We start from the raw sequence: 22,269 nt of genomic DNA on the forward strand, positions 1-22,269 counted from the left end.
CATACAGCCACCAAGCCTGCGACGCGGCCCGATGCTGAAAACACTGTTTGACATCCTTTGTTGGTCACCTTCGTCACACCACGCACAACGGCCGCATATACCCCGCCGCTGCATCGCTATGCAGACCCTGGCAACGTGCCCTTACACAATGGCGCCATACGTCAAGGCTATCCATGTACTACGCGCTCAAGACATCTATCGACTAAGCACCACGATGGGAAGTTGTCGCATTTCGAGGCTCAGCTTCGCGCCTTCCCAACTGTCACATGTCGCATTTCATGTACCCCACATCTGCCACTTGCAGTCTGACATCAGCCTAACGCGTTCCATCCCGGAATAGTGCAGACAATGACTGAATTAATATCCGAGTTCCAAATCCACTTACATTGACATGCTTGTCATCACATCTATTGTCAGCTCTGTAGTACCAAGTTATTAACCAAGTCTCAACAGCAGATGTTTCTTACGAAAACGTAGGGTTGCGCGTTGCGCGAATTGATGCGGGTGATGTCGTTGGTGCTTGGACAGCTTGGAACGATGAGTAAGAATGGTAGCGGAAGTGCTAGCATCCATGAAGGCTGAGCAGAGACAGCCGGATAGTAAGTCTAAGAAAAGAACGGAACGAGAGATCACCGTGTGCTGATGTACGGTAGCGGTATGAGCAGAAGATATAAAGTCGACATGATAACTTGTTGTTCTCTCCTTCCCACCTACAGTATCCTCAACACACTCTTCTACACCCTCTACATCCTCTACACCACACCCACCAACCCCTCCAACCAACCCAACATCCCCCCAAAATGCAGCTCACTCTCCTCCTCGCCCCTCTCCTCGCGGCCTCCGCTCTCGCAGCTCCCACCTCCACCACCCTCTCCCCCCGCCAAACCCGCACCCTGCGCGTCCAACTCTCCAACGACGCCACCGACACCGCCGTCCAGGCCAATATCCCCGCAAACGGCATGCGCATTTCCATCCGCGCCAATTTCGCTAATCTGGGGTCACCCATTCGCGCGAACCGCGCGCTGATTGTGGGGAGTGGGAGTGGGAGCTGTAGCATCTTTAGTGATGCGCAGGGTACGAGGAGGGTTGCTACTATTGTGTAAGTTTTTTTCTCCTGTCCCGGTTTCTAGATCAGGTCTTAGTAATGATGTTGGAATGCTGTCAAGAGCTAATTCGATGATAGGCCCGGTGGCGCTGATGCGGAGTTTGGTAACACGAACCTTGATAACGGAGTCATTATTTGCCAGTAAACTATGATGGTATCTTGCCTTGTTGGATTAGAGATGTTATGGACTCATTGTGGGCGAGGCGTGTTGAGCAGCGATGGAACTGGGTTACGAGCTGCTCTTCACTCACGTGTAATGGCTCTGGTATTGATGTTTCCTTCGCATTCTTTCGTTGATTTTCTATTAGACATTTTATCATAATTGACCCTCGTACTTATACAAATGTATTCCTTCTGATAATGTACCATATGCGCTGCATCTACTACGTGAACACATGGCCGCCGCCTTGGCATAGCTTAGTGATCTCACCAACGATGTGTCGTCGAGCAACCGTGACAGAAGCGGTATCCAATGTGCCAGAAGCGTCGCACCTCCATGCTTCCAAGTCGATCCTTCCACGATGCGCGTTCAAGCGTCTGAGGTTTACTTCGTCCACATCGACGAGAACCTCCTACTAATGCGCCGACCGAGCGACTTCTTTGGCTTCTCTTTCGCCTCTACCGTCGCAAACTCTGGGCCCTTCTTGCCGAAAGCACCAAGCAACTTCCCAAAAGATTTGCGTCGCGCATGTTTCTTCATCTGGGTACCTGCAGCAGAAGGTGGAGGAAAGACGGGCATGCTGACACCGCGCTGCTGCTGCGGACTTCGAGCCGGAAACTGGAAATCGAGGTTCAGTACACCAGTGTTGGTTGGGAGTGGAGGATTGAGAACATGACTGATGGTCGGGAGTGGACGACGGGTGATCGAGCCAAAAGGTGCGGGCTCTTTGATAACATCTACATTTGAGCACGGCTCAATCAACTTGCCGACAGAGTTCGCGGTTTGCTCATGTGTGGTCTTCAAGCCATTGCGTTTATGCCTCTTCTCGATGTGGATTAGCTCAATGTCGGCGTCGCGGTCATTGAAACTATTGCTGTGGTGAAGGTCCGAGGCTTCCGTATTCATCGGAACGCCGCTGCAGGGATTTGTCCAGAGATCCTCCTCGCTATCGTATCCGTCATGCACCACCCAGTTCGAAGAGCTGGGAGACGGTGCAGAAGATCGAAGCGACCCGTCTTTGGCCTTTCGCAGTATGGGCTTTCGCTTAATTGGCGACGCGTTCTCCAGTGCGTTCACAGAATTCGCATCGTACGTCAACGGAAGGAGACGCGTAAGCTCATGACTAGCGGTCGCGTCGTATGTGCGGGGAGTGATAGCCATGGCATCATCCTGGGAATTTGCATTGTACGTTCGCGGAAGAAGGATAGTCATCTCCGATCCAACGTTAGGATAGTAGGAAACTGGTGCAAGTGTCGTAAACCCATCATCCTGTGCCTGAGGGTGAACACTGGGAGCACTCAGCGGACTCTTCCGCGGCTCAGGACCATGCTCGTCCAAATCGAGGAGATTCTGCAGAGAAGGATAGTCATCTGATTCTGACTCATAATGCATGGAGGGTGCAAATTCTGGTCGGGAAGCAAATCGGAGGAGTTTCTTTACCGGCTGCTCCAATGGCCATGGGGATGCCCAGTCATGAACGGCGCAGCCATCTTTAGCGCTTGCTAGAATAAAAGTTTCCAATGGGTAGAGTTCGCGAACATCGTCGGTATCCATATCCGAGAGCGAGAGTGCATACTCATATTGTGAGAAGGGGCTTGTGTGAGTATTGAAGCTCTCGGTGTCCTTGAACTTCTCGACCCTACGAAGCGGCAAATGTGGCTCAGCCGCTGGGGATGTTGCTCTAGCTCCCGGAGAAGATTCGGCGGAGCTAGGGGTGTATGATTGAATGGACGGTGTGCGCTCATTCTCTTTGGTTTCGTCCGCTGTCGTGCTCGGTGATAGAGTGCAACCGTGGAGCTCTTCCAACCTGCCTAACTCCATAGTGGAGGTTGTACTGCTGTAGCCTGACAGCGACTTTCGTTTCGTAGTACGCACCTCAGAAGACGTGTCGCAGCTGAACACGTCCATACCTGAGTAGTCGTCTGGGGAGGAAGTATGGTGTGGATCTGTCGGCCAATGGCTATACTGTCCTGCTGTCGCGCGAAACGATTCCGTACCGTATGTAGCTCCCTTTAGCGGGTCACTGCGTGAGACTACCTGTGATAAGCTTGTCTTGTTTCGTCGATGGCCACGGCGGAATGGTGTACTACCCGCTGTTGAGTCCTCTGATTCTGTGAAGGGTTCATCGGTAGAGGCCTCGCTCTTGACAATGCCTTTGTTACTAGACGGGGCGAGGTTCAATGCAGCTAGTATAGCGTCCTGATCAGCTTCGTTTGCGAACACGGTCGGCGGGGGCGGCGGAAGAGTGAAGTCGTCAATCTTGCATTTGCGCTTCAGCGGGGAGCTATGAGCCGAGCGTGCACCGGGGCGATTTTGAGGCGTTGACGTCGGTGAAGAGGGCTTTGCCTGAGATGGCAGTGTGTCGCGGTCACTGTGTGCGGGAACGACTACATCAGTCAGTGGGCTAACCATGTTGATGGTATTGACCCGTGATGCGACGAGACCACGTGGGGGAAGACCGCTCGATAGTGATCGGGCACGATGTCGCAGAATCGGTGAGTGTGATACGGGGCCAGCTTTCCCACGCATTTGGTTCTTGGTGCTGGCAAACGGTGTGTCGGGCGGAGACATAGTCATAAGCTTAGTGTTGGTGGGATTGCTTGAAGGTGAGCTGGTAGCCGGCTCATCCTTCATTTTCGGCGGTGACGCGGTGTCGTCAGATGGACCGACGATTCCTCAATTGAGATAATGTTAAATAGCAAGACCCGGCCCACGATATGCGAAGTCGAGATCGGTGGAATAGATCTGTTGAGATGCGTAAGGCGTTGTAGTCCTGGTAGACAGGCGCCGCCAGCGAAGGGGTGAGCCGCGCCAAAAGGACGAGTAGCTGCTGTTATATCGTATAAGCGTGGGAGTCACACGTGCTCAGGTGTCTGTGCGCCTTGCGCAGGTGTATAGACAAGTGGGGAGTGAAATCAATCCGCAAGCACACCATCTCGGCGGTCATTCCGCGGCGATGTCGTCTGGTGAATCAACCTTATGCTGAAGGGTTGCGCGGTTAGGCTCTCATTTGGCCCCAATCAAATCTCCTTTGTTGCAAACGATTCTTGCACACCAAACCACCTCGCACCGCAACTGTAGCAATCTTTCCAATGCAACCCTTCAGGAGCCAACGACCACAATTTGCAACCTTACAACCCAAAATGCAAGCCCACGAAGATGCCTTGGCTCTGCTCACGGGTAGTCCAGCAAAGACCACCGAGACGGGAATGGAGCATCTTTTGAGTGTATACGGCGCACAAGAGATCTGCGAGCTAGCAAACGAGACGTGCCAGACAACCCAGCGTAAAACAATACTGGACGAACTCGCGGAGATTCTACATCTGCGTGGTCGGTTACAACACATGGGTGCTACTTTCGCCGACAATGGAGAGCTTCTCACTTACGGCAACCCATACGCGTCCACGGAGTTCCAGACCATGCTACGTCTCGGTCCCATGTACGAAGAGCAATGGAACAGTTTTTTCATCGATAACTATGAGCCTCCCGACCATGGAGGTGCAGACAGGCAACTATGGTGTGACCTACGTACTCTAAAAAGAGTTCTCCGAAATGAGGGCATCGTGTTCGGCCGCGAGCATCAACGCTATTCGTTTGGTAACTCCAGCACGAAGCTTCGAAGACTCTGCTGTACGTATGACGAACTGCGGATTGAATGGTTGACAATGATGCGATCGAGCCTCCCAGCACTCGGTGACAGACAACTGTACACCCTTTTGGGGGATTCGTCCGGTGATGAAGATTCGGAATCTGGCGAAGACGCGGAGCGGAATGAAGATAGAATCGTCGTTATAGACGGCGAACAGCCATGCGATAGAGCTGGCCGGCCTCGAATGCTGCGGCACCGAAGCAGCGGCGTTCCACAAGCCCTTGGCTGGCGTTTCAGTGACGATTCCACGTCACCGCGCCACAAGAAGGACTGGTGGAGGTTCAGCGACAACCTGGAGTCTGTACCAGTATGGGGAAACATCGAACGTGCTGACGCGGAGGAAACCCAGGTCGTACCGCAGGCTGTCTCGATGACAGTAAATCGCGACGCCGAAGAGGCCACCAACGTTCAACTTGTCTCCAAAGCAGCGGCTTCACGACCGCCAACTCCCCAACCTCTGATGCTATACAACCCATCGCCATTGCAAGTGAGTAGCACGACCTCTCAAACTGCTCGAATTCATCTACCAACATCCTCGCAGCACATGAACACCCGGCGCACGATAACTCGAGCGGAGCCCATGCCAAGCCCGAGAGAAGAGAATGTCGTCAACAACACCAACGTAAAGCCGATTTGGGCCCGAGAAGTGAGCAAACATGATGGAAAGACCAAGAAGTGGGGAAAAGTTCGCCGTTGGCTCCGACATGCATTCGGTCGCAAGTAGGCCGAGGTGATCTAGTAGAACATTATCGTGTGCAGTAGAGAGTAGATGCAGGACAGTGCGCTTCCTTCGTAATCTAGGCCCCTGCTGTTCCTTCTTGGAGTGAACCGTGTTGCGGATGATGAAGTGAATGCGAATGCTTGCGTTGCCGGCCCGGATGGTGATGCAGACTTCGTGAACTCAATGATTGTGTGTCTGCTTCCGAGTCGCGAATGGCCCAGTTGCTTCTTCACTGTGAGCTTCCATGTGAGGTATTGAATATAAAAATCTACACCAGCACACCAGTAAGACCGTGATTGTGTACATCAACCAGGAAACCTGCTTCTACTTCAAGTCGCCCGCCACTTCCAGTATAGCGATCGCGTCGACATCCAAGATGAACCAAGAACGTAGACATACGAGCCGTCAGCCCAGGGATCCGTCTCGGCCATCAATGGCAAAGGAAGACATTGGACAAGCCGAGCGTATGGTTGCAGACGCCGTCCAGATGGTTGACGCAGCCATGTCCAGACATGCTACCAAAGCTCTTGCAAAGGAGAAGAAGGCGTCAAGCGACGTTTGCAAATCTGCGGAGTTCAAATCTGGAGTGGCGGCTTTTCGGCGAGACATTGTAGGCTTCACACCAAAGGTGAAGAAGCTTCGTCGCTAACAAATTCTAGCTTGCCAAAGAAGCTTTTCTGCCCCCAGACTCCGAGCTGGCCAGGGAGATCGCGCGCGAACGTATCGATAAACGGGTGCACGACTTCGAGAAAAAGCTGCAACGGGATATGCTTGATGAGCAGGCCCGACGGCCCGCTGAAACTTTGAACAAGCCTCCTCATGGCCACAAGCCGAAAATGCCGAGGTCTCATCGAAAGGCTCCATTATCCGGGAACTTGCAAAGCGAGAAGAGTGAAGGGTTCTATCACAGTATCGATGGGATGGCACCCGTTGAGGTGAGTGCTACCGGCTTCGTCCACTTCCCACGGCATCCTGACGACGAGAATGACTGGGAACGCGTATCTCGCCATTCGACGCCGGAGCCAGAAGAGAAAGAAAAGGTCGGACGCGACGTCAGTGGATCGAAGGGATTATTGCAGGGCTGGTTCGGCAAGTAAGCTCCCGGGGACGATGAGCGCCTTGCCCGAAGTGGGGTGCAATGAGTTGTATCCATGTAACATAGTCGGGCCCTTGACAGAGGGAGGTTTTGAGGAGATCGTATGGGGAGTCTCGTGTAATGAATCATCCAGCAGGAATGCCGTCAGATTTTGTCGTCCTTCGTATGCACATGTGGACTTTGTAGCACACATTAGTAAAGCTGGGTAATGTACTTTTGGAGCGCGGTATTGTCTCAAAATAGAGCATGACGGACTCCGACATGGCGTCGCTCCATTTTCGAGGATGCATGTTCATCAGCACAACGCGACTGAGACAGCAAAATGCGCTATGCTAGATACTGACCGGCGTTTCTAACGCGGTCTGGCCAGGCTCGTGTTGTGTGCCTTGCTTGCCGTCATGACGCGTAAGTAAGTCCTCGATAGCTCTGGACGTGATGCATGGCATGAAAATTTGATAGAGAATCTTAGTAGTGGAGGTAGAGTGAAGGCTCTGGGTCGCGTATCTCAAGCCGGCGAGTTGAGGCACGCGTGACGTAATCATAAGACTTAGCGCGCTGCTAGCGTCGCTCCCTCTTTTCTGCCAGCTGCGACATGACCACCTACCATAGCACGACTTGGGTGCCAGCATCAAAACCGTTGTCACATTGTTGAGTATTGCGTCATTGGGTCTACTACATATGTTTTCAGTGCACAATTCGGATCTCCCTGGCTTTCGCGACGGCATCGTCTCCGCGCCCCAGAGCGCGCTTTCGTACGCGTTCGACCACTTGTACCAGGTCATGCGTCGCGTCATCCATACAAGCATGCAAGACCGTATTCAGTCAAAGTCGACATGACACTCCATCAAAACGCGGCAGCTGTTTCCATCCTCTTTGCTAGGTAATTAGACTTCGCTGCCGCATCTCCTGGTCACGGAGTGCCTTGTGCACGACCATCATCTTTCGGCTGCGCAGAAAGAGCACCGTACGGCTCCCATTTGGAAGCTAGATCCTTTGTCAGACTTTCCATGGCGCTATTCCTGCTGATGTCGATCTTGACGTCTGTGAGTCGCTCGCTCAGATCTCTGACGCTGGAATCGTTGGTCTTCTGCTCTTGCTGCGCTGTTGATGAAGTGGCTGGAGTGGTATTTGGGTGTTTCGATGACATGCTTTCCAGCTGCCGGAGTGACTCGAAGTGGTAGTGATTCGGATCGTGTATGCCGGATGTGAAGACCAGCAGACCAAGTCACTAAGATGTGTCATGCGGAGTTGTTGGTTGCTTCAGTCATGTACGACGAGGTGAAGGGTTGTTTAGGTGGCCTGCACTTGCTCAGGTATACCGTGGGCTGGAAAAAGATTGGAAAGATATTCACTGCGATGTCGCGTGAGTCGGAGTAGAAATACTCTTGTTTCATTGACAAAGATCAGGGCACGGAGGTAGCCTGGGTAATACTCTCAGACCTCGCGATGCAAATTCGCCACGCTTGAACGTATCGTTATCCTTTTCGGCACTCGACAAACAACGGTGCGACAATCAACATCGTTTGCTGCCACGTTTCCAATCCACCTCAAAGCAAACGGAATCGATTCTACGCCAGCCGCAGCTGCGCTGCTCCATCTGCAACTGGCTTGTTGTTCGAGATCGCGATCTCTCGCATCGACAGCGATGAATCCATCTAGGCAGAGCGCGGTCTTTTCCGTCGGCTCAGATTCGTCGTCTGTGTATAGCGACGATGAGCACAAGTCGCACTCCAATCAAGTGGACGTGTGGACTCTCAAGGAGTCGAATTCGAAAACCAACATTCAGTGTACTCGCCGGGAAAGTGCGAAAACCTGCGAAGAATCATCAACTGTGTCACTTCCAAGACACATCACCACTCTGCCCTCAGACAACGAACGGAGCTCTAGCCGAGATGTATCGAGCAGTCGTACCGCTGCGTACCGCTTTGAGACATCGGAAGAAGCTGAAGAGCGCCGTCGGCGAATCGCAGCTCAGGCAAGGCCGGAGCAGCCCAACTGGCGTGACACCACCGTGGACGAGCCTACGACATATATGCAGCAGGTTCTCGCCGAACATGATGCTGCTACTGCAAAAGATCACATTCATGAACGTCGGTCGGAAGACAAGGATGATGAAGAACCTATCGCTCGACATGCGATGCCTTCTCATCGGCACCTCCGTGCGGTCAGTGCTGATGACGTTCCACCGCGACACATGCGCATCGTGCCCATATCGAAGACCCCATTAGCGTCGTCTAATTCAGGATGGACAATAGGAGAATTAGATTGCGACACTGGGCCGGAAGATCGCATTCAACAAGAAAGTATGCGCAGCCCAGAAGCTACCCGTGATCGTTCTACACCCATCACGCCTAGGCCACGAGCGAAGTCACTTCCGAACACCCCACCAGCGCTGCGCTTAGATGAGCATGATTCATTCCCACCGAATCCCGATAAACATCAATCCGTCGCACTCTCGGCTTTAGCTGGAGGTAACGGGGAGCCTGGTGAGGCCTTTTCTCGCGAATCATCTGGTCAGTGGCTCGGAGGACCAGCTCGCCGATCTTTGCTCGCTGCGCGGCGTCGCGGACGGGCGGACTGGCAGAAGAGCGGCTTGTTCTCGTCAACAGGCCAGCAATATGGGCTTGGGAATCGCGACGAAGGGTACTTGGCCGGCAGGTATGTGACATCCATCAGGGATGACACATCGCCGGAGAGAGGAAATCGGAAACGTGACGCATGGAGACGTGTGCCGTGCTTCTCATGATGGTAGGGTCTAATGATCAATGAAATTCTCTCCCGGATATGCATCTCACGTAAGAATACTTGTGAAGTCTAGTAATATGCTGCTGTGAGGTTCTGGAGGACCCATGTTGTAGCCACAGGCGTTCGAAGGGTCATTGTTCGATGTTGGATGCATATCGACTGAATGAGACATTTCTTCGTTGCATTGACGTCATGTTATTCACGGAATGTGAATCGCAGATGCTCCATGGTATGCATGAGCGTTAACTGTGTGTCCATCCGTCTGTCTACCTAGGTAGGTAAGCTCTGGACACCACACGTGATAGTGTCTTGGCGCGGTGTTTCACCTAAGTTCCGGTAAGTGTGGCCGAATCAGGTATAGGCGCGGGCTTGGCGCAAGCGACCTGCAGCATGGACTATCCTTCACCCTTTCACTCCACCTCTCTCCATCAACAACACTGTCTCGCAACAACGCCGTCGCATTGTCAATAATCATTAATAATTCACAGTAGCCCTGTCGCTTCACGCTGCTATGTGTTCTCTCGCTATAGACTACATAGCGGGCGCACAACCCGCCTCTCGCATCCAGCACACTCACAATCAAGACAGTTCGACTGGTTCAGTGGCAAACTCAGTATTTGAATTTGCTTCCAGCCGCAGAAGTTCTTTCGACTCCGTCACCTCTACCCTCTGTTTCGACAGTCAGCCATCACCCACATCGCGAAACGAGAAGGGAGCAGCATCACTCAAAATGACGACGTACTATCATTATGACTCTGACGGTACCGTCACTGCATCGAAGTTGCATCCCAAAGCTGCGATCTTTACGCCTGGTCACCCAGATGCGGAAGCGTATGAGCGGAATGGAGACGTCGTTGGAGCCTATCTTGCACGTCGTGACCAAGGCTACCCCGCACATGGCACCTCAGAAGCACAGCAGAGTTGCAGTCCTACTCTTTACCCGCTAGTAAAACCTTTCAACGGCAGTATAGATGGGCAAATGGCCAACCAAAGCTACCGGCCCAGCGATGGAGATGAATTGTCAGGGTATAATACCTCTCCAGTCGAGGCGTTCAGTACACTTGGGTGGGTAGGTTGGGCGGCGTATTCAGGTATGGAGCGCCCGTATCCGAATCCTGAAGACATACGCCACCTACACACCCTGCAAAGTCTGCTGCCCTATCTCCAGCCTGAGCGGAAGATGAACGCGCTCAACGGACCGGTATTAGACATTGTAGAACAGGATACAGGAGTCACGCTGGCCTATCAGGTGCCAAAGAAGATGCTTGTGCTATTCCTGGGTCGCAAGGTGGTCAACAAGTTCATCCGCACAACACACCGCGAGGACGATGTGAATTGGAAGGGCGCACCAGTATGTCAAGAGATGGATTTACCTCGGGGAGTAGCTAGCAAGGCCGCTATGAAAGCCCTCATAGCTTGGATGCTGCGAGCTTGCAACTACCAGACGATGAGCTCGATGAAGCAGATTCGCGTCCCGAAGAACACGTTTGTCGCATGCTCATTGGCTCGCACGATGGAGCTCTTCGATCTCCACAAAGATGCATTAAGAGTAGATCATTACATCGCCGAGTGCCATCTCGCTCGACCAATCTTTGCTGTAGAGTTGGAGACGCTCTGGAACTGCCTCGGCAAGAATAGCCGGTACACCTACGCTGCGATCAAGACTGTTGGCCAGCGGCTCCGCGAGTTTGAGGCCGATAGCAAAGGTCAGGAGGTACCGGGAATCGATGAAGATATGATGGCTATGCTGAAGGAGTATCCGAATCTTGAAGCGCGCATACGCGATCCGGAGGTGAATGAACAACACCGCCCAGTCTTTAACACCAACTGGATGAAACGAATAGGCGATAAGAACGACCATTGCCGGGAGGGAAGTGGAAAGCAGTCGAAGAAGAAGTCCTTCAAGCCAGCTGCAAGGCGCTTACAGGAATACCAGCCAATAGCAGAACCGGCTGTGGAGCCACAGCTACCGGCCAATTCAGAAAGCACGGTACGCAAGTTTGCAGTCTTGCGAATCGTGGCGGAAGCTACGAAAGCAACGACCAGCGACGCGCAAAGCAGTCACGAGCCAGCTGGAAGGGTTGAGAAGCCCTAACGATAGACAAAAAGGGCTGTCGCAGGACGATAACCATCACATGCACGGCGATGAAGTGTTAGGAACCGCTGAGTTCCTACGATGCCGAAGCTAAGAGTGACGAGGTCATTAACTTATGTATTGAGTACCGGAGCGCGATCGGAGGCGTATTGGTCTGTCCTGGAGTGGGGTTTTCTTTGTACACCTTGCATAGCGTGGCGTTTGAAAGGCAGAGATGACCTGTGGTGTGCGCATTTGATGATGATCGCCAACGAACTGCGCAGAGCTTGGGAGGACACAGCGACGAGAATATACAGCATTTATGGCACTTTGTCAAATTGGAGAATATACGGCGTGTACGCCAAATGAATTGAAATAGAAGTATTTACACAAGAATCGTCTCTTTCAGACCCTGACAGCGTCTCCCATTCGCAGTATTATCGCTTGATCGTCCGCTGCATCTTCGATGCACTCAACGCTTAAAAGTAGCGTCCAAGGGCGCGACGGAACTTGGAAGAGCTATTGATGCACTGAGAGTACCAGTCATTGCTCTTCACACATGTAGCAGGAGCCTCGCACCCAGTAGGGCCAGTGAAACCCTGACCACCGCACTGAGCGTAGAGTTTGGCAGCACCGGCAGATGAGCCAGATCCGGTAGGAGCAGCAGGTGCTGGCGCAGCAGCCGCGGTGGTGGTAGCCGCGGGCTTGGGCTTGGTAGCGCTGCTAGTGGGAACGGTAGGCTCGGCGACCTTGGCTGGGGCATCAGCATCAACGACCTTTTCCGCGGCGGGGGCAGATGAAGACGAAGCACCGAGGTTTGCGGGACCAGCGTTGGCCTTGACGTAGGCGGCGACCTTGCTGGCTTCCATGGGCTCGGGAACGTCAATCTTTCCGAGCTTAGCGATGAAGCCAGAGGATGAGCCTGGGGAGAGCTCGCCGCTGGAAGAGTCGACGCTGTTCTCGAGACACGCGCGGCCGAAGACGGATGAGCAGGCATCGCCACCCTTGCTAACGAAGGTGGTGACACCGGCGGCGTGCTCGGTGTTGGGCTGGTCAACAGCGACAAAAGCGTTACCCTCAACAAGCGCACTGACGCCATCATAAGCATCGAATGCATGGCCCTTCATGTTCTCGAAGTAGTTGTTGACGGCGTGGAAGTAGCTGTTGACACCATCCTGACCAAGCTTGGGAGCGCGACCGGAAACGTCGTGGAAGTAGTTCTTGTCAAGTGTAAACTTCTCAGTCTTTCCAATCATCATCATTGTCCAGTAGTGGTTGTCGTTGCAGGTAGCAGATGTGGTAGTGACACCATCGAATTCGTTGTTGGAAAGGGTAGCCTCGGAGCCGTCGTAGTGACTGACAACGAACATGCGGCCGACGAGGGAGAACTTGCAGTGGTCTACCCAGATCTTGGTGTTTCCTCCCTGCATGTCGAGAGCATCGCCACCCCATACGACGCCAGGGTTGATGGTGGTGAATTCAACGCCCTGGATGATGACATTGCTGGCATCCTTGGCGATGGAGAGACCTCTGCCCTTGATCACACCCTTTCCGCCAACACCAAGAATGGACTTGTTCGATCCGACCTTCAAGGCTGTTTCGGCGCCTGCGTCGTAGGTGATGGAGCTGACGGGCGTCATATCCGAGCCACCGCAGGAGAGGTCGCCCAAGTAGTACTGTCCGCCGCCGCTCTTAGCTGAGCAAGTGGTCTTGTCGCAACCAGGACCAGAAGTGGTCTTGCCAGTGAAGTCAAACTGCTGAGTGAGAAGAATGACGCGCTCGGTGTCGTCAGACAGGTACTTCTCCAGCTCCTCGTTTGACGTTGGGGTGACAGCAGCAGCCTTTCCTCCACCAGTTGCGCCAGCACCGTAGCCATAAGCTGTGCCGACAACCGATTGAGCAGACGAGGTGGCGGCTGCTGCCAGGAGTGCGATAATCTCGAAACGCATGTTGTAGTCTTGTTAAAGGGGTTTGGAAGAGGCAAATGTAGAATGGGCGAGAAGGTAAAGAACGTCACTCAGACCAGCCGAAGATTCCGCTCAAGGTATTCAACGAGAGAAAATGAGAGGATATCCAAAAGGTAATCGAGAGAATGAGTGTAGCGGATGAGAGCAGTTCACATCACGAGCATCCCAAATCCTAATATACCTACCGCTCTGTAACCGCATACACCTGCTTCGTATCCATATTGGTTGCGATCCTTCCCATAACGGCCATGTTGCCAAATGCGTGATGGCATGAACCAGTGTCAAGGGCGTCACGATGCTAGTGCCCGTCTGGCAGCGGCTTTGTTTCAACTGTCTTGACACGCGTGCGCCAAGCCGGACATTGTTTCCATCAGCGCGCTTCTGAGTGCCAGATCAAGCGTTCGCAGGACGTTGTGGTATGGCGCAAGGATGCGTTGGGTCGCGAACGATGAGTCGTTGGTGGAAACAGCGGAGATGTGGAAGGATGAAACATCAGATAGGGCTAGGTGGTCTCGCATAGCTAGCGCACCACGTGATTTTCGCGGGCCAGCTCCAGGGCTGGTCATTACCACGCAACCGGTAAACACGCATGAGCACGATGTGTAAGATAAATTATGCGATCAAGTTCAGATTAGCTTACTGAGGGTCGCGCAGTGTAGCAAACATGTACTACGATGGCGCGGACAAAGTTGACCCGCGCAGTTTGCCCGGGTGTGTGGCGCGCGCCACAACACCCCCTCCTGCAATTTACACGTCTCCACCCCTCCACGCATCTGAGGTGACTGAGGGATGAGCCTTCTTCCTGTATAGTAATCATGTTCGCCCCTTACCTTCGCACAAGAATCACCGAGGTATACTGCGCGGAAATCGGCCGCCATTGCGCAGAGTGGCACACAATTGTCCCCCAGACGCCCTACGTTGGAGGAAACATTCACGAACCGCGACATCTCAGCAGCGCATGGCGATATCATGGCAAAGACTCAACGTCGGTGAGACTTGCATCAATACAGATTCACTAGAAGGGCCACGCTATCGATTGCGATTGTCACGCACGACGGTGTTGATGGAATGGCTACGCAAGCGCATTGTCTGAGTTGGCTGTGTCGTAGCTTTGCCAAAACATCGCTGGAGCAGGACTGCCAGCAACACCGCGCCTCATCTATTTGAGAGCTTACATCTTCAGTCAAAAATCTCGCGCATTCCATTGTACTCAGCAATACGGTAGCTTTACTGACATCTCAACATGTCACAACATCACTCACCTCCCAGTCCGCAAGACTCGCTTTCTGCTACGGCTCGCGCCCGCCACAGGCAGCTCATTCGCCTCTCCATGTTCCCATCCATTTCCGAACTAGAGACGTCCGTACCTCACCCAAGCGCTCTAGCGCCCGATGTAGCGCAAGGACCAATAGATCGGCATAGCCTGCGTTCGAGGATATACTACGGCACACAAGAGTTGCGGCCAAATGTGCCCGTAAATCCTCAGCCCACTGCTGAAGACATAGCACGCCGATCAAGGAGATCTGGAGTTCGGTTTGGTACACACGACACACCCATCCGTGATGCATCAGGAAGACGCCAATCTAAGATCGGGGACATGGAAGACATCACTTTCGGCCTCGATACTGCGCTGACGTCAAGGAGCAACGACGTTGGCCAGGTCCGTAGGCCGCATAAGCCCCTTCAAGGTATCGATAAATTTGGCCAGGTATTTGCTTACTCACAATTTGACGAACAAGCTATGAACGCCAATGAGACGCAGAACGGGACCACAGACGAGTCGAAGTTGGCGTACGCGTCGCGCACAAGGCCGAAGGCTCAGCAAGATGAAGAACGAGGTTTAGGTGAGAGCTTTGAGATGGTACAGTATGAGGACGAATTGACTGAAGACTTTGAAGAGGTCGACAGAGACATCCCGACGGCCTTCAATGGCAAGGTGCCACGTTGACACTAGCAACATGAAGAGAAGCTGTTCTGACTAATTGGGGGTTGATGGAAAGACCTTGTTGTAAATTTGATTGACTGGTATGACAGGATGATTGCTGAAGTGATCACTAGAAGAATAGCTAGGTGCTACAACTGATGGCCTTCTGCAGCACTGACTTCCAATCTTATGACGTGACATCTCTTAGCTTCAAGACCTGCGCACATTCTCGAACACCATCTTTCATCAGTGACCAAATCACCAGAGCAACAGGCGGCCAGCACAGCGCACAACAACCCCATTCATTCACTCACACAATACTCACATACGGCGTGCACATCCGTCTACCTCGCCGCAGAACCTCATTCCTCTTTCGTACTCTACACTCTACGAACCACCTCCTGCAAGCAAGTCAAAACACCAATTAACCCTTACATTGTGAAACCACTGCACTTGACTCCGCTCAACCCGCACACCCTAGCTATCCTTCCAACCTCCAAAAATGACACAGCCAGACCCAAACTGGAACCCGCCTCGCGGACCCAGAAACCGCTACCCACACCGACGAGGCCACGTTCAAGCATCAAGTGATCCGAATCCCGCTCCGCAGATATCGCAACCGCAAAGTCAGCATACTGTGTCGATTCGGAATCCGCAGCAGCGGAACAGCGATCCTTTCCAATATGATACGCAGACAATGCCATACTGGGACGATGCAAGCGGTGCAATCCACGATATCTCCAACGCGACATCCCGGAATCTAGATGCAACATACGCGAAGGGCTTTGATGTTGAGACTGGAGCTACGCAGGGCCAGCAACAGCAACAGCAGGATCAAGTTGCGGGCCTTCAAACTTACGGTCAACATCAGTGGCATAATCCGTATGCCGAGATTGTTGGCGGTGGACCATATGCGCAAGATCAAGCAACCCATCCAACATCTACATCTACGCCACCGAAGAACACATCTAGGACCGCTATCAAAGACAACAAGGGCGACAGGAGGGATTTCACACCCTACTTCGACGCCGCAGACCCACGGAACCACACCGATCTGAAAAGCCCAGATAAATACAACTTCCCCGGAACGAAAGACGTGAATCAAAAGCTGCGCCAGGACACAACCGATGCGATCAAACTAGCAACAGAGAAGCGTGGAAAGATGAAGGCAGACCAGGCATTACCTTCGCTACCTGAACATGAGCCAAAGACAACAATAGTAAAGAGGAAGAGCGCGCCTCTTCCCCCTATTCTACCTAGATTCGCTTTCGAGAACCAACCAATAATATCGCCGAAGCATGCGAAGTCTCGAACTGCTTCGTTTGGGAAGAGTGCGGAAACCCCAACCCAATACACCACCCCTCTTTCCGCGATCAACGAGGCACCGTCTCCGCTGAGCAAATCAAATAAACGACAAAGTGTCGACCGCACACCCACGCTCGACCGCGTCCTCGCTCTCCGCGCAGAAGAACAAGCGAAAGCGCTTGCGCAACTCGAGGGCGATGTTGTAGAAGACAAGGTTGTTGATGATAGCGAACAACATATTTCCCGCGAGTTGGTCAAGAGGATAAGTGACGAGGAAAGTCGGTGTATTCCTAGAGTCACGTCGAGGGAAGAGAAGCGGCATGCGTCTGAGTTCGTTCCGGGTATGAAAGTGCCGGGACTGGATGAGCAGGAGGGCGTTTGTGTGATGGATGATCCGGATGTTGGGAAGAGGGAGGAGGAGGGGGATGGTAAGGGGGGCTGCATGTATAGCAGTGAGAAGAATGCTCAAGAAGACGAGATTGAGAAGTTGACCAAGGCGATTGCAGGTCTGCATCCGTTTCAAAATCTACCGCCTTCGTCGTCGTCGCCGAAGAAGAAAGCGTTCGAGCGGCAGAGCGCTGTGCCAGTTGGATTGGATGTGGGGAAGATTGGGAAGGGGAAAGGGGGAATCAAGGATGGAGCTGGATCTAAGACAAAGCCGGAGGAACTAGGTGGAAGGACGCAAGTTGAGGCAGAAGCGGAGCTTCTGCAGGTACTCAATGCGACGGCTGAAGGCGCTGGTAGGGGGAGTGCGGGTATGGGAACGTCGCAAGAGAACTCATCGGCGGAGTCTTTTGCGACGGTGTCATCGGACGACTACGAACAGATTCGGGCGGAGGATGAGCTGGCGTCGGAGCAGAATGGCGTGAAGAGGCGGTGGTATAAGGGCTTTCGGAAGGTTTGAGTGTTGACGCGCGGGGTAGTAGGGGTATACGAGATCAATGAAGTTGATGTTGTTTGAATTGAGATATGAGCCTGGAGCCATACATTATGTTGTGTCTTGTTATCCTACTGGTGTGACATCCCGTCAGTACATTTAGAGCGAGCTCCTTGTCGCCGAGTTGTAGATAGACTGCATTTGCCGGTATCTCCAGTCAATGTCATTTATCCGCTCTTGGGTATCCGCCGCTGCTATTCCACCTCCCGAATTCTTTGCGCTGGCATCGGATGGCACGATGTTGTTACTATGCAGAGACCTCAGTCTTGAGGTTCTTCCTTATACGTCAGCTCACCATCGTAGTGAAGCAGTTTCTTGAATTCCTGACAATGGTCTCTGTAATCTGCGTATCGAAGTTAGTGGAAACCCTAGAGGAGCATAACGATAGGTACTTACAAACCCTCATACGTTCCACAGCATCTTCAATATCAGCGTTAGTCTTGATAGCCTTATCAAGCGTAATGGCCGCAGCAATATACCAGTTTGGCTTGTGCCACGGGAGGCCTTGTGGTTGCTGCTCATCTTCAACAGGGCGGGGTAGCAATCCAGTATGGAGAGCCTGCCAGGCAGCGATGCACCTAACCTGAGCCGTCGCTGACATGCGCTTCTCGAAGTTGTCTTTATCGAAGTCGAATATGTCCAAGCCTTTGGGCTGAGGAATGTTGGTGGCGTCCAGTAGGTGCATTGCTAGCCTTGCTAAGTTGTTGCGATAGCTGATCATATCGTGAATGGCGTCAAGGTTCTCTTCTGTTGGCTCAACCGTTCCACTGATAAATCCCCTGATAGCCGGATGAAATGTGTGATTGCCAGATATACTGTCTCTACCCGGGAAGCCGTTCATATAGAGCTCGCACTCTCGCACAATGCTGCTTGCCCTGAGCTCGATAGTGCCTTGATGGTCTCGAAGAGAGGTAGATTTTTGCGCAGTGTCAGTGTCTTTGGCGTCATGTTCCAGGCCGGCATTTCCAATAGATGACTCGACTGGTGACTGGGGGGTCACAACTGGATCCAGTGGTTCGGACATAGCGGGAAGGCGAGAATTCATGGCAGGCTAGATCTCAGCGCAGTTGATAAAAGAAGAAGTAAATCTAGTACGAGCCGATTTATATGCGTACGGGTTATTGCCGAAGCCCATACGTTGGTAGCGAAAGCAGGATGAGTGGAAGAAATCCGTGCTGAACCGTGGTTGAAAAGGTAGCAATACTATGTACCACGAAGATATCTGATGCGTTTTTGTTTGTGATACATACAGTACGAATGAAATTATATGCGGGTGGGCGTAGAATGACTACTGGATGCCGTCCAAGATGAACCGATTTATTCGCCGCAGCGACTTAGCTATGGCTGTCAGACCATGCGAGATGTCGACGACCCAACTTCTCAAATTTCCGGTTCTCGGTTTGCTAACAGTGGTGTACATCGCACGAGGACTGTGGCGTATTGTAAAGCTTGCGGTGTCTGATCGGACGCAATCAGCGCCCTTCTCGTCTCAGGGCTCTCATGGCTTGCAAGGTCGCTGCGGATTGGGAGATGGTCTATTGGCAGCCCGTAAGCCGTTAGGGCGGGATAGAAGTCTGCTCTCGGACGCGACCTTGGCGACTAGACATGGTGTTCATGAATGGGGATGTCGCGCGTGCGTTTTTCGCGTTCTGGTTGATGGGTTGAGGCGCGCCCGCGAAGGCCGAGGTCAACTCCGCCTGGCCTGTGCTTCTTTCCCCGCAAAGCAGCTCTCAGGCACAGCAACTCCACGACTGAGAGCAAGCGAGTCATCAAGATGCGCGTCCCGAAGCTTGCCCTTATACCGCGAGCTTCTAGCTTGACGTTCGCAATTGAGAAATATCCAGAACGCTGATAGAGCGTCGATGCCATCAATCCCATCCTCCACGAACCACACCTCTCTGAAGAGCCCCACGATGTCGCTGTCGCACACGATGAACTTCTCGATCCCCGATGATCTGAAGCAATACCTCGCCGATCTCGACAAGTTCATCGACGAGAAGATTACTCCGCTCCAACACAAAGACGACAACAACCGCTTCTTCGACCACCGCCGCGAGCACGCTCGAACGGATTGGGACAACGGCGGCCTGCCGCGCAAGGAATGGGAGGATCTATTGGCAGAGTCAAGGCGACTGGCCGATGAAGCCGGCTTCTACAGACTGTCGCTGCCGAAGCAATACGGCGGTCAGAACAGTGCCGATGGACGAGGGAGCAACCTCTGGATGGCCGTCATCCGAGAGCATCTCGCCGCGAAAGGGCTGGGCCTGTTCAACGACTTGCAGACGGAGCACTCGATGGTCGGCAACTTCCCCGACGTCATCATGCTCATGAACTTTGGCAACGAGCAGCAGAAGAAGGAGTTCATACCGTTGCGGCTGCAGGGCAAGTTCAGGATGACGTTCGGCTTGACAGAGCCCGGTCACGGTTCGGATGCGACACACATGGCGACAAAAGGGCGGCCGGAGACGAGGGATGGTGTGAAGGGGTGGTTGTTGAATGGATACAAGCGGTGGCAGACTGGTATGCATCACGCGACACACTGCTCGGTCTTTGCGAGGACATCAGGGAAGGATGGCGAGATCAAGGGCATCTCGTGCTTCGTCGTACCGGTAGAGACGCCAGGTCTCAAGGCAGAGTCGTATGAGTGGTACGTCGTTTGCCCCACAGCGCTGGAGCTTCCATGCTAACAAAGCCCAGGACACTGAACATGCCCACCGACCACGCCACCGTCTCAATCAAAGACGTCTGGGTCCCCGAGACCGCCTTACTAGGCCCCATCCACAACGGCCTCGGTGTCGCCCAAGCCTTCGTCCACGAGAACCGCATCCGCCAAGCCGCCTCCTCGCTCGGCGCCGCCGTATACTGCGTCCAGCAATCCGTCGAATACGCCAACGAACGCGCGCCCTTTGGAACCCCTCTCTCGCACAACCAAGGCATCCAGTTCCCGCTCGTCGAACTCGCAACCCAATGCGAGATGCTGCGACAGTTGATCCGGAAGACGGCGTTGGAGATGGACTCCATGCCGCACAATGAGATTGAGAAGAAGATTGGCGATAAGGTGTCCATGTGTAATTACTACGCGAATAGGTTGTGTACGCAGGCGGCGGACCGCGCGATCCAGGTCCATGGCGGGAATGGGTATTCGCGACATTATCCGTTTGAGCATATCTGGAGACACCATCGCCGGTATAGGATTACTGAGGGGAGTGAGGAGATTCAGATGCGGAAGGTTGCTGCGTATTTGTTTGGGTTTGGTGGGAGGAAGAGTTTGGTGGATGCTACCAAGGCGGAGTCGAAGTTGTAGGCCTTTCTTGTGGGGGATATAGAGGCAGCTTCAGTCATAGTAACGTACGAAGCCATTTGTTGAAACCGGGCATTGCGTCTTTCTCTGTGATTACAGGTAGCAACAACACGATTAAGAGAAACCATACACAGAAGGCTGCCACCCAGAGCAAGGTCAATCGTAATGTGGAGTCCATTGGCGGTGCTGGCAGCGGTTTTGATTGCTGCTCTTCCGTGACTGAAGCGACTAATGGTAAGGAAGGTACTGATGGGAGTGGTTTCGTGTGCGTATGTAGGTTTAAGGGACTAGGTGCCGCGACGCGTTTGATGGATGTGCTGAGAGTCTTTGGCGGCACGGGCGGGCCTTGGTCCTGGGTACGTGGTTTTCGGTTTCGTATATGTTGATCGCCATATCGGGTTTCAGACATTGTAGACTTAGAAGTGATAAGAAACCCGAGAGTGGAGTACGTGCATCAGGTGCTTGATGCTCACGGTATCCTCCAGTGCAGAGCTGGGGAGACGCGCAAACTATACCCGATAAAGTTAGTGGGTGACGTAGCGGCCCAGCTGGAGAAAGAGCTGCCGACATCATCTCAACTCTCACACTCCGATGATATGCTACGACAGCAGTCGAAGTGGAAAGCGTGTTCATCGATCCCGCTTCATTCACTCGATGTTTTACGAATGTATCTTCTTCAACAGACTGCATAAAGCAGCAATGTCAACGAAAAAAAGGTGGGTGTTGGTTCCGCCGTTCGATCGTCAGTAAAGGCCCCAATAAGCCTCTACCTTAGGTCTCGAGACCTTCGTTGTGGTAACCGGGCTCACGTTCCCGCATCTTCAACTATCCACTCGACGAGCCGGTTTCCCGTAGGTACCTGTCACTCAGAAGCTGGACCGGAGTCCATTGCTGGAGACGAGCTCCGCCTGCTTCCTGCCGTGTGAGATGAGCAATCCCGAAGGATATCGTTGCTCACCACCTCCCGGCGAGACCACAAACGGGCAAAGGGTAGACGCGAAGTCGCGCTTCCCTTTGGCGGAGTGTGGAGAAGGTGCATGGATGTCGCCGTTCCGTCGATCGTAGGTAGCACTGCAAAAACCACAGATCGAATTTGTGCGTTGAGGTGCCGACACATAATGCTCGTCAGCGCAACGACACCTCGTGAGACCAGGGTCGTAAGCGTCCGTCAACGTCTCCACCCCAGTCCTTAACGCTTGTGAGCCGAGGTATCAGGAAGTATTGGACAAGCTGTGTGAAAAGAGTGGAAGAAGACTTGTTAGCGAGGACGGCTGGAGCCCGCCTG

General features: G+C 53.1%; 8 protein-coding genes across 8 annotated transcripts; 5 read left to right on the forward strand and 3 right to left on the reverse strand.

The window, feature by feature from the left end:
- Positions 1-1,649: 1,649 nt before the first annotated feature.
- J4E92_010293 (uncharacterized protein) lies at positions 1,650-3,899 on the reverse strand (the record flags this gene model as incomplete). Its single annotated transcript, XM_051501632.1, has 1 exon — positions 1,650-3,899. The coding sequence occupies one exon, from the start codon at positions 3,897-3,899 to the stop codon at positions 1,650-1,652; it is 2,250 nt and encodes a 749-aa protein (XP_051348103.1).
- A 509-nt stretch (positions 3,900-4,408) lies between these two features.
- Positions 4,409-5,638, forward strand: J4E92_010294 (uncharacterized protein; the record flags this gene model as incomplete). The annotated part of the gene is made up of 1 exon (XM_051501633.1): positions 4,409-5,638. The coding sequence occupies one exon, from the start codon at positions 4,409-4,411 to the stop codon at positions 5,636-5,638; it is 1,230 nt and encodes a 409-aa protein (XP_051348104.1).
- A 373-nt stretch (positions 5,639-6,011) lies between these two features.
- Positions 6,012-6,732, forward strand: J4E92_010295 (uncharacterized protein; the record flags this gene model as incomplete). Its single annotated transcript, XM_051501634.1, has 2 exons — positions 6,012-6,263; positions 6,295-6,732. 2 exons carry the CDS (start codon positions 6,012-6,014, stop codon positions 6,730-6,732), a joined length of 690 nt encoding a protein of 229 aa, XP_051348105.1.
- Positions 6,733-10,489: 3,757 nt separating this feature from the next.
- Positions 10,490-11,571, forward strand: J4E92_010296 (uncharacterized protein; the record flags this gene model as incomplete). Its single annotated transcript, XM_051501635.1, has 2 exons — positions 10,490-10,496; positions 10,550-11,571. 2 exons carry the CDS (start codon positions 10,490-10,492, stop codon positions 11,569-11,571), a joined length of 1,029 nt encoding a protein of 342 aa, XP_051348106.1.
- Positions 11,572-12,029: 458 nt separating this feature from the next.
- Positions 12,030-13,499, reverse strand: J4E92_010297 (uncharacterized protein; the record flags this gene model as incomplete). Its single annotated transcript, XM_051501636.1, has 1 exon — positions 12,030-13,499. One exon carries the CDS (start codon positions 13,497-13,499, stop codon positions 12,030-12,032), a length of 1,470 nt encoding a protein of 489 aa, XP_051348107.1.
- A 2,444-nt stretch (positions 13,500-15,943) lies between these two features.
- Positions 15,944-17,650, forward strand: J4E92_010298 (uncharacterized protein; the record flags this gene model as incomplete). The annotated part of the gene is made up of 1 exon (XM_051501637.1): positions 15,944-17,650. One exon carries the CDS (start codon positions 15,944-15,946, stop codon positions 17,648-17,650), a length of 1,707 nt encoding a protein of 568 aa, XP_051348108.1.
- Positions 17,651-17,943: 293 nt separating this feature from the next.
- J4E92_010299 (uncharacterized protein) lies at positions 17,944-18,707 on the reverse strand (the record flags this gene model as incomplete). The annotated part of the gene is made up of 2 exons (XM_051501638.1): positions 17,944-18,026; positions 18,080-18,707. The coding sequence occupies 2 exons, from the start codon at positions 18,705-18,707 to the stop codon at positions 17,944-17,946; spliced, it is 711 nt and encodes a 236-aa protein (XP_051348109.1).
- A 907-nt stretch (positions 18,708-19,614) lies between these two features.
- J4E92_010300 (uncharacterized protein) lies at positions 19,615-20,987 on the forward strand (the record flags this gene model as incomplete). The annotated part of the gene is made up of 2 exons (XM_051501639.1): positions 19,615-20,330; positions 20,381-20,987. The coding sequence occupies 2 exons, from the start codon at positions 19,615-19,617 to the stop codon at positions 20,985-20,987; spliced, it is 1,323 nt and encodes a 440-aa protein (XP_051348110.1).
- Positions 20,988-22,269: the final 1,282 nt, after the last annotated feature.

The sequence above is a fragment of the Alternaria infectoria genome, assembly GCF_024043175.1.
Source record: "Alternaria infectoria strain BMP 0036 chromosome Unknown scaffold_34, whole genome shotgun sequence".
NCBI classification, from domain to species: Eukaryota; Fungi; Ascomycota; class Dothideomycetes; order Pleosporales; family Pleosporaceae; genus Alternaria; species Alternaria infectoria.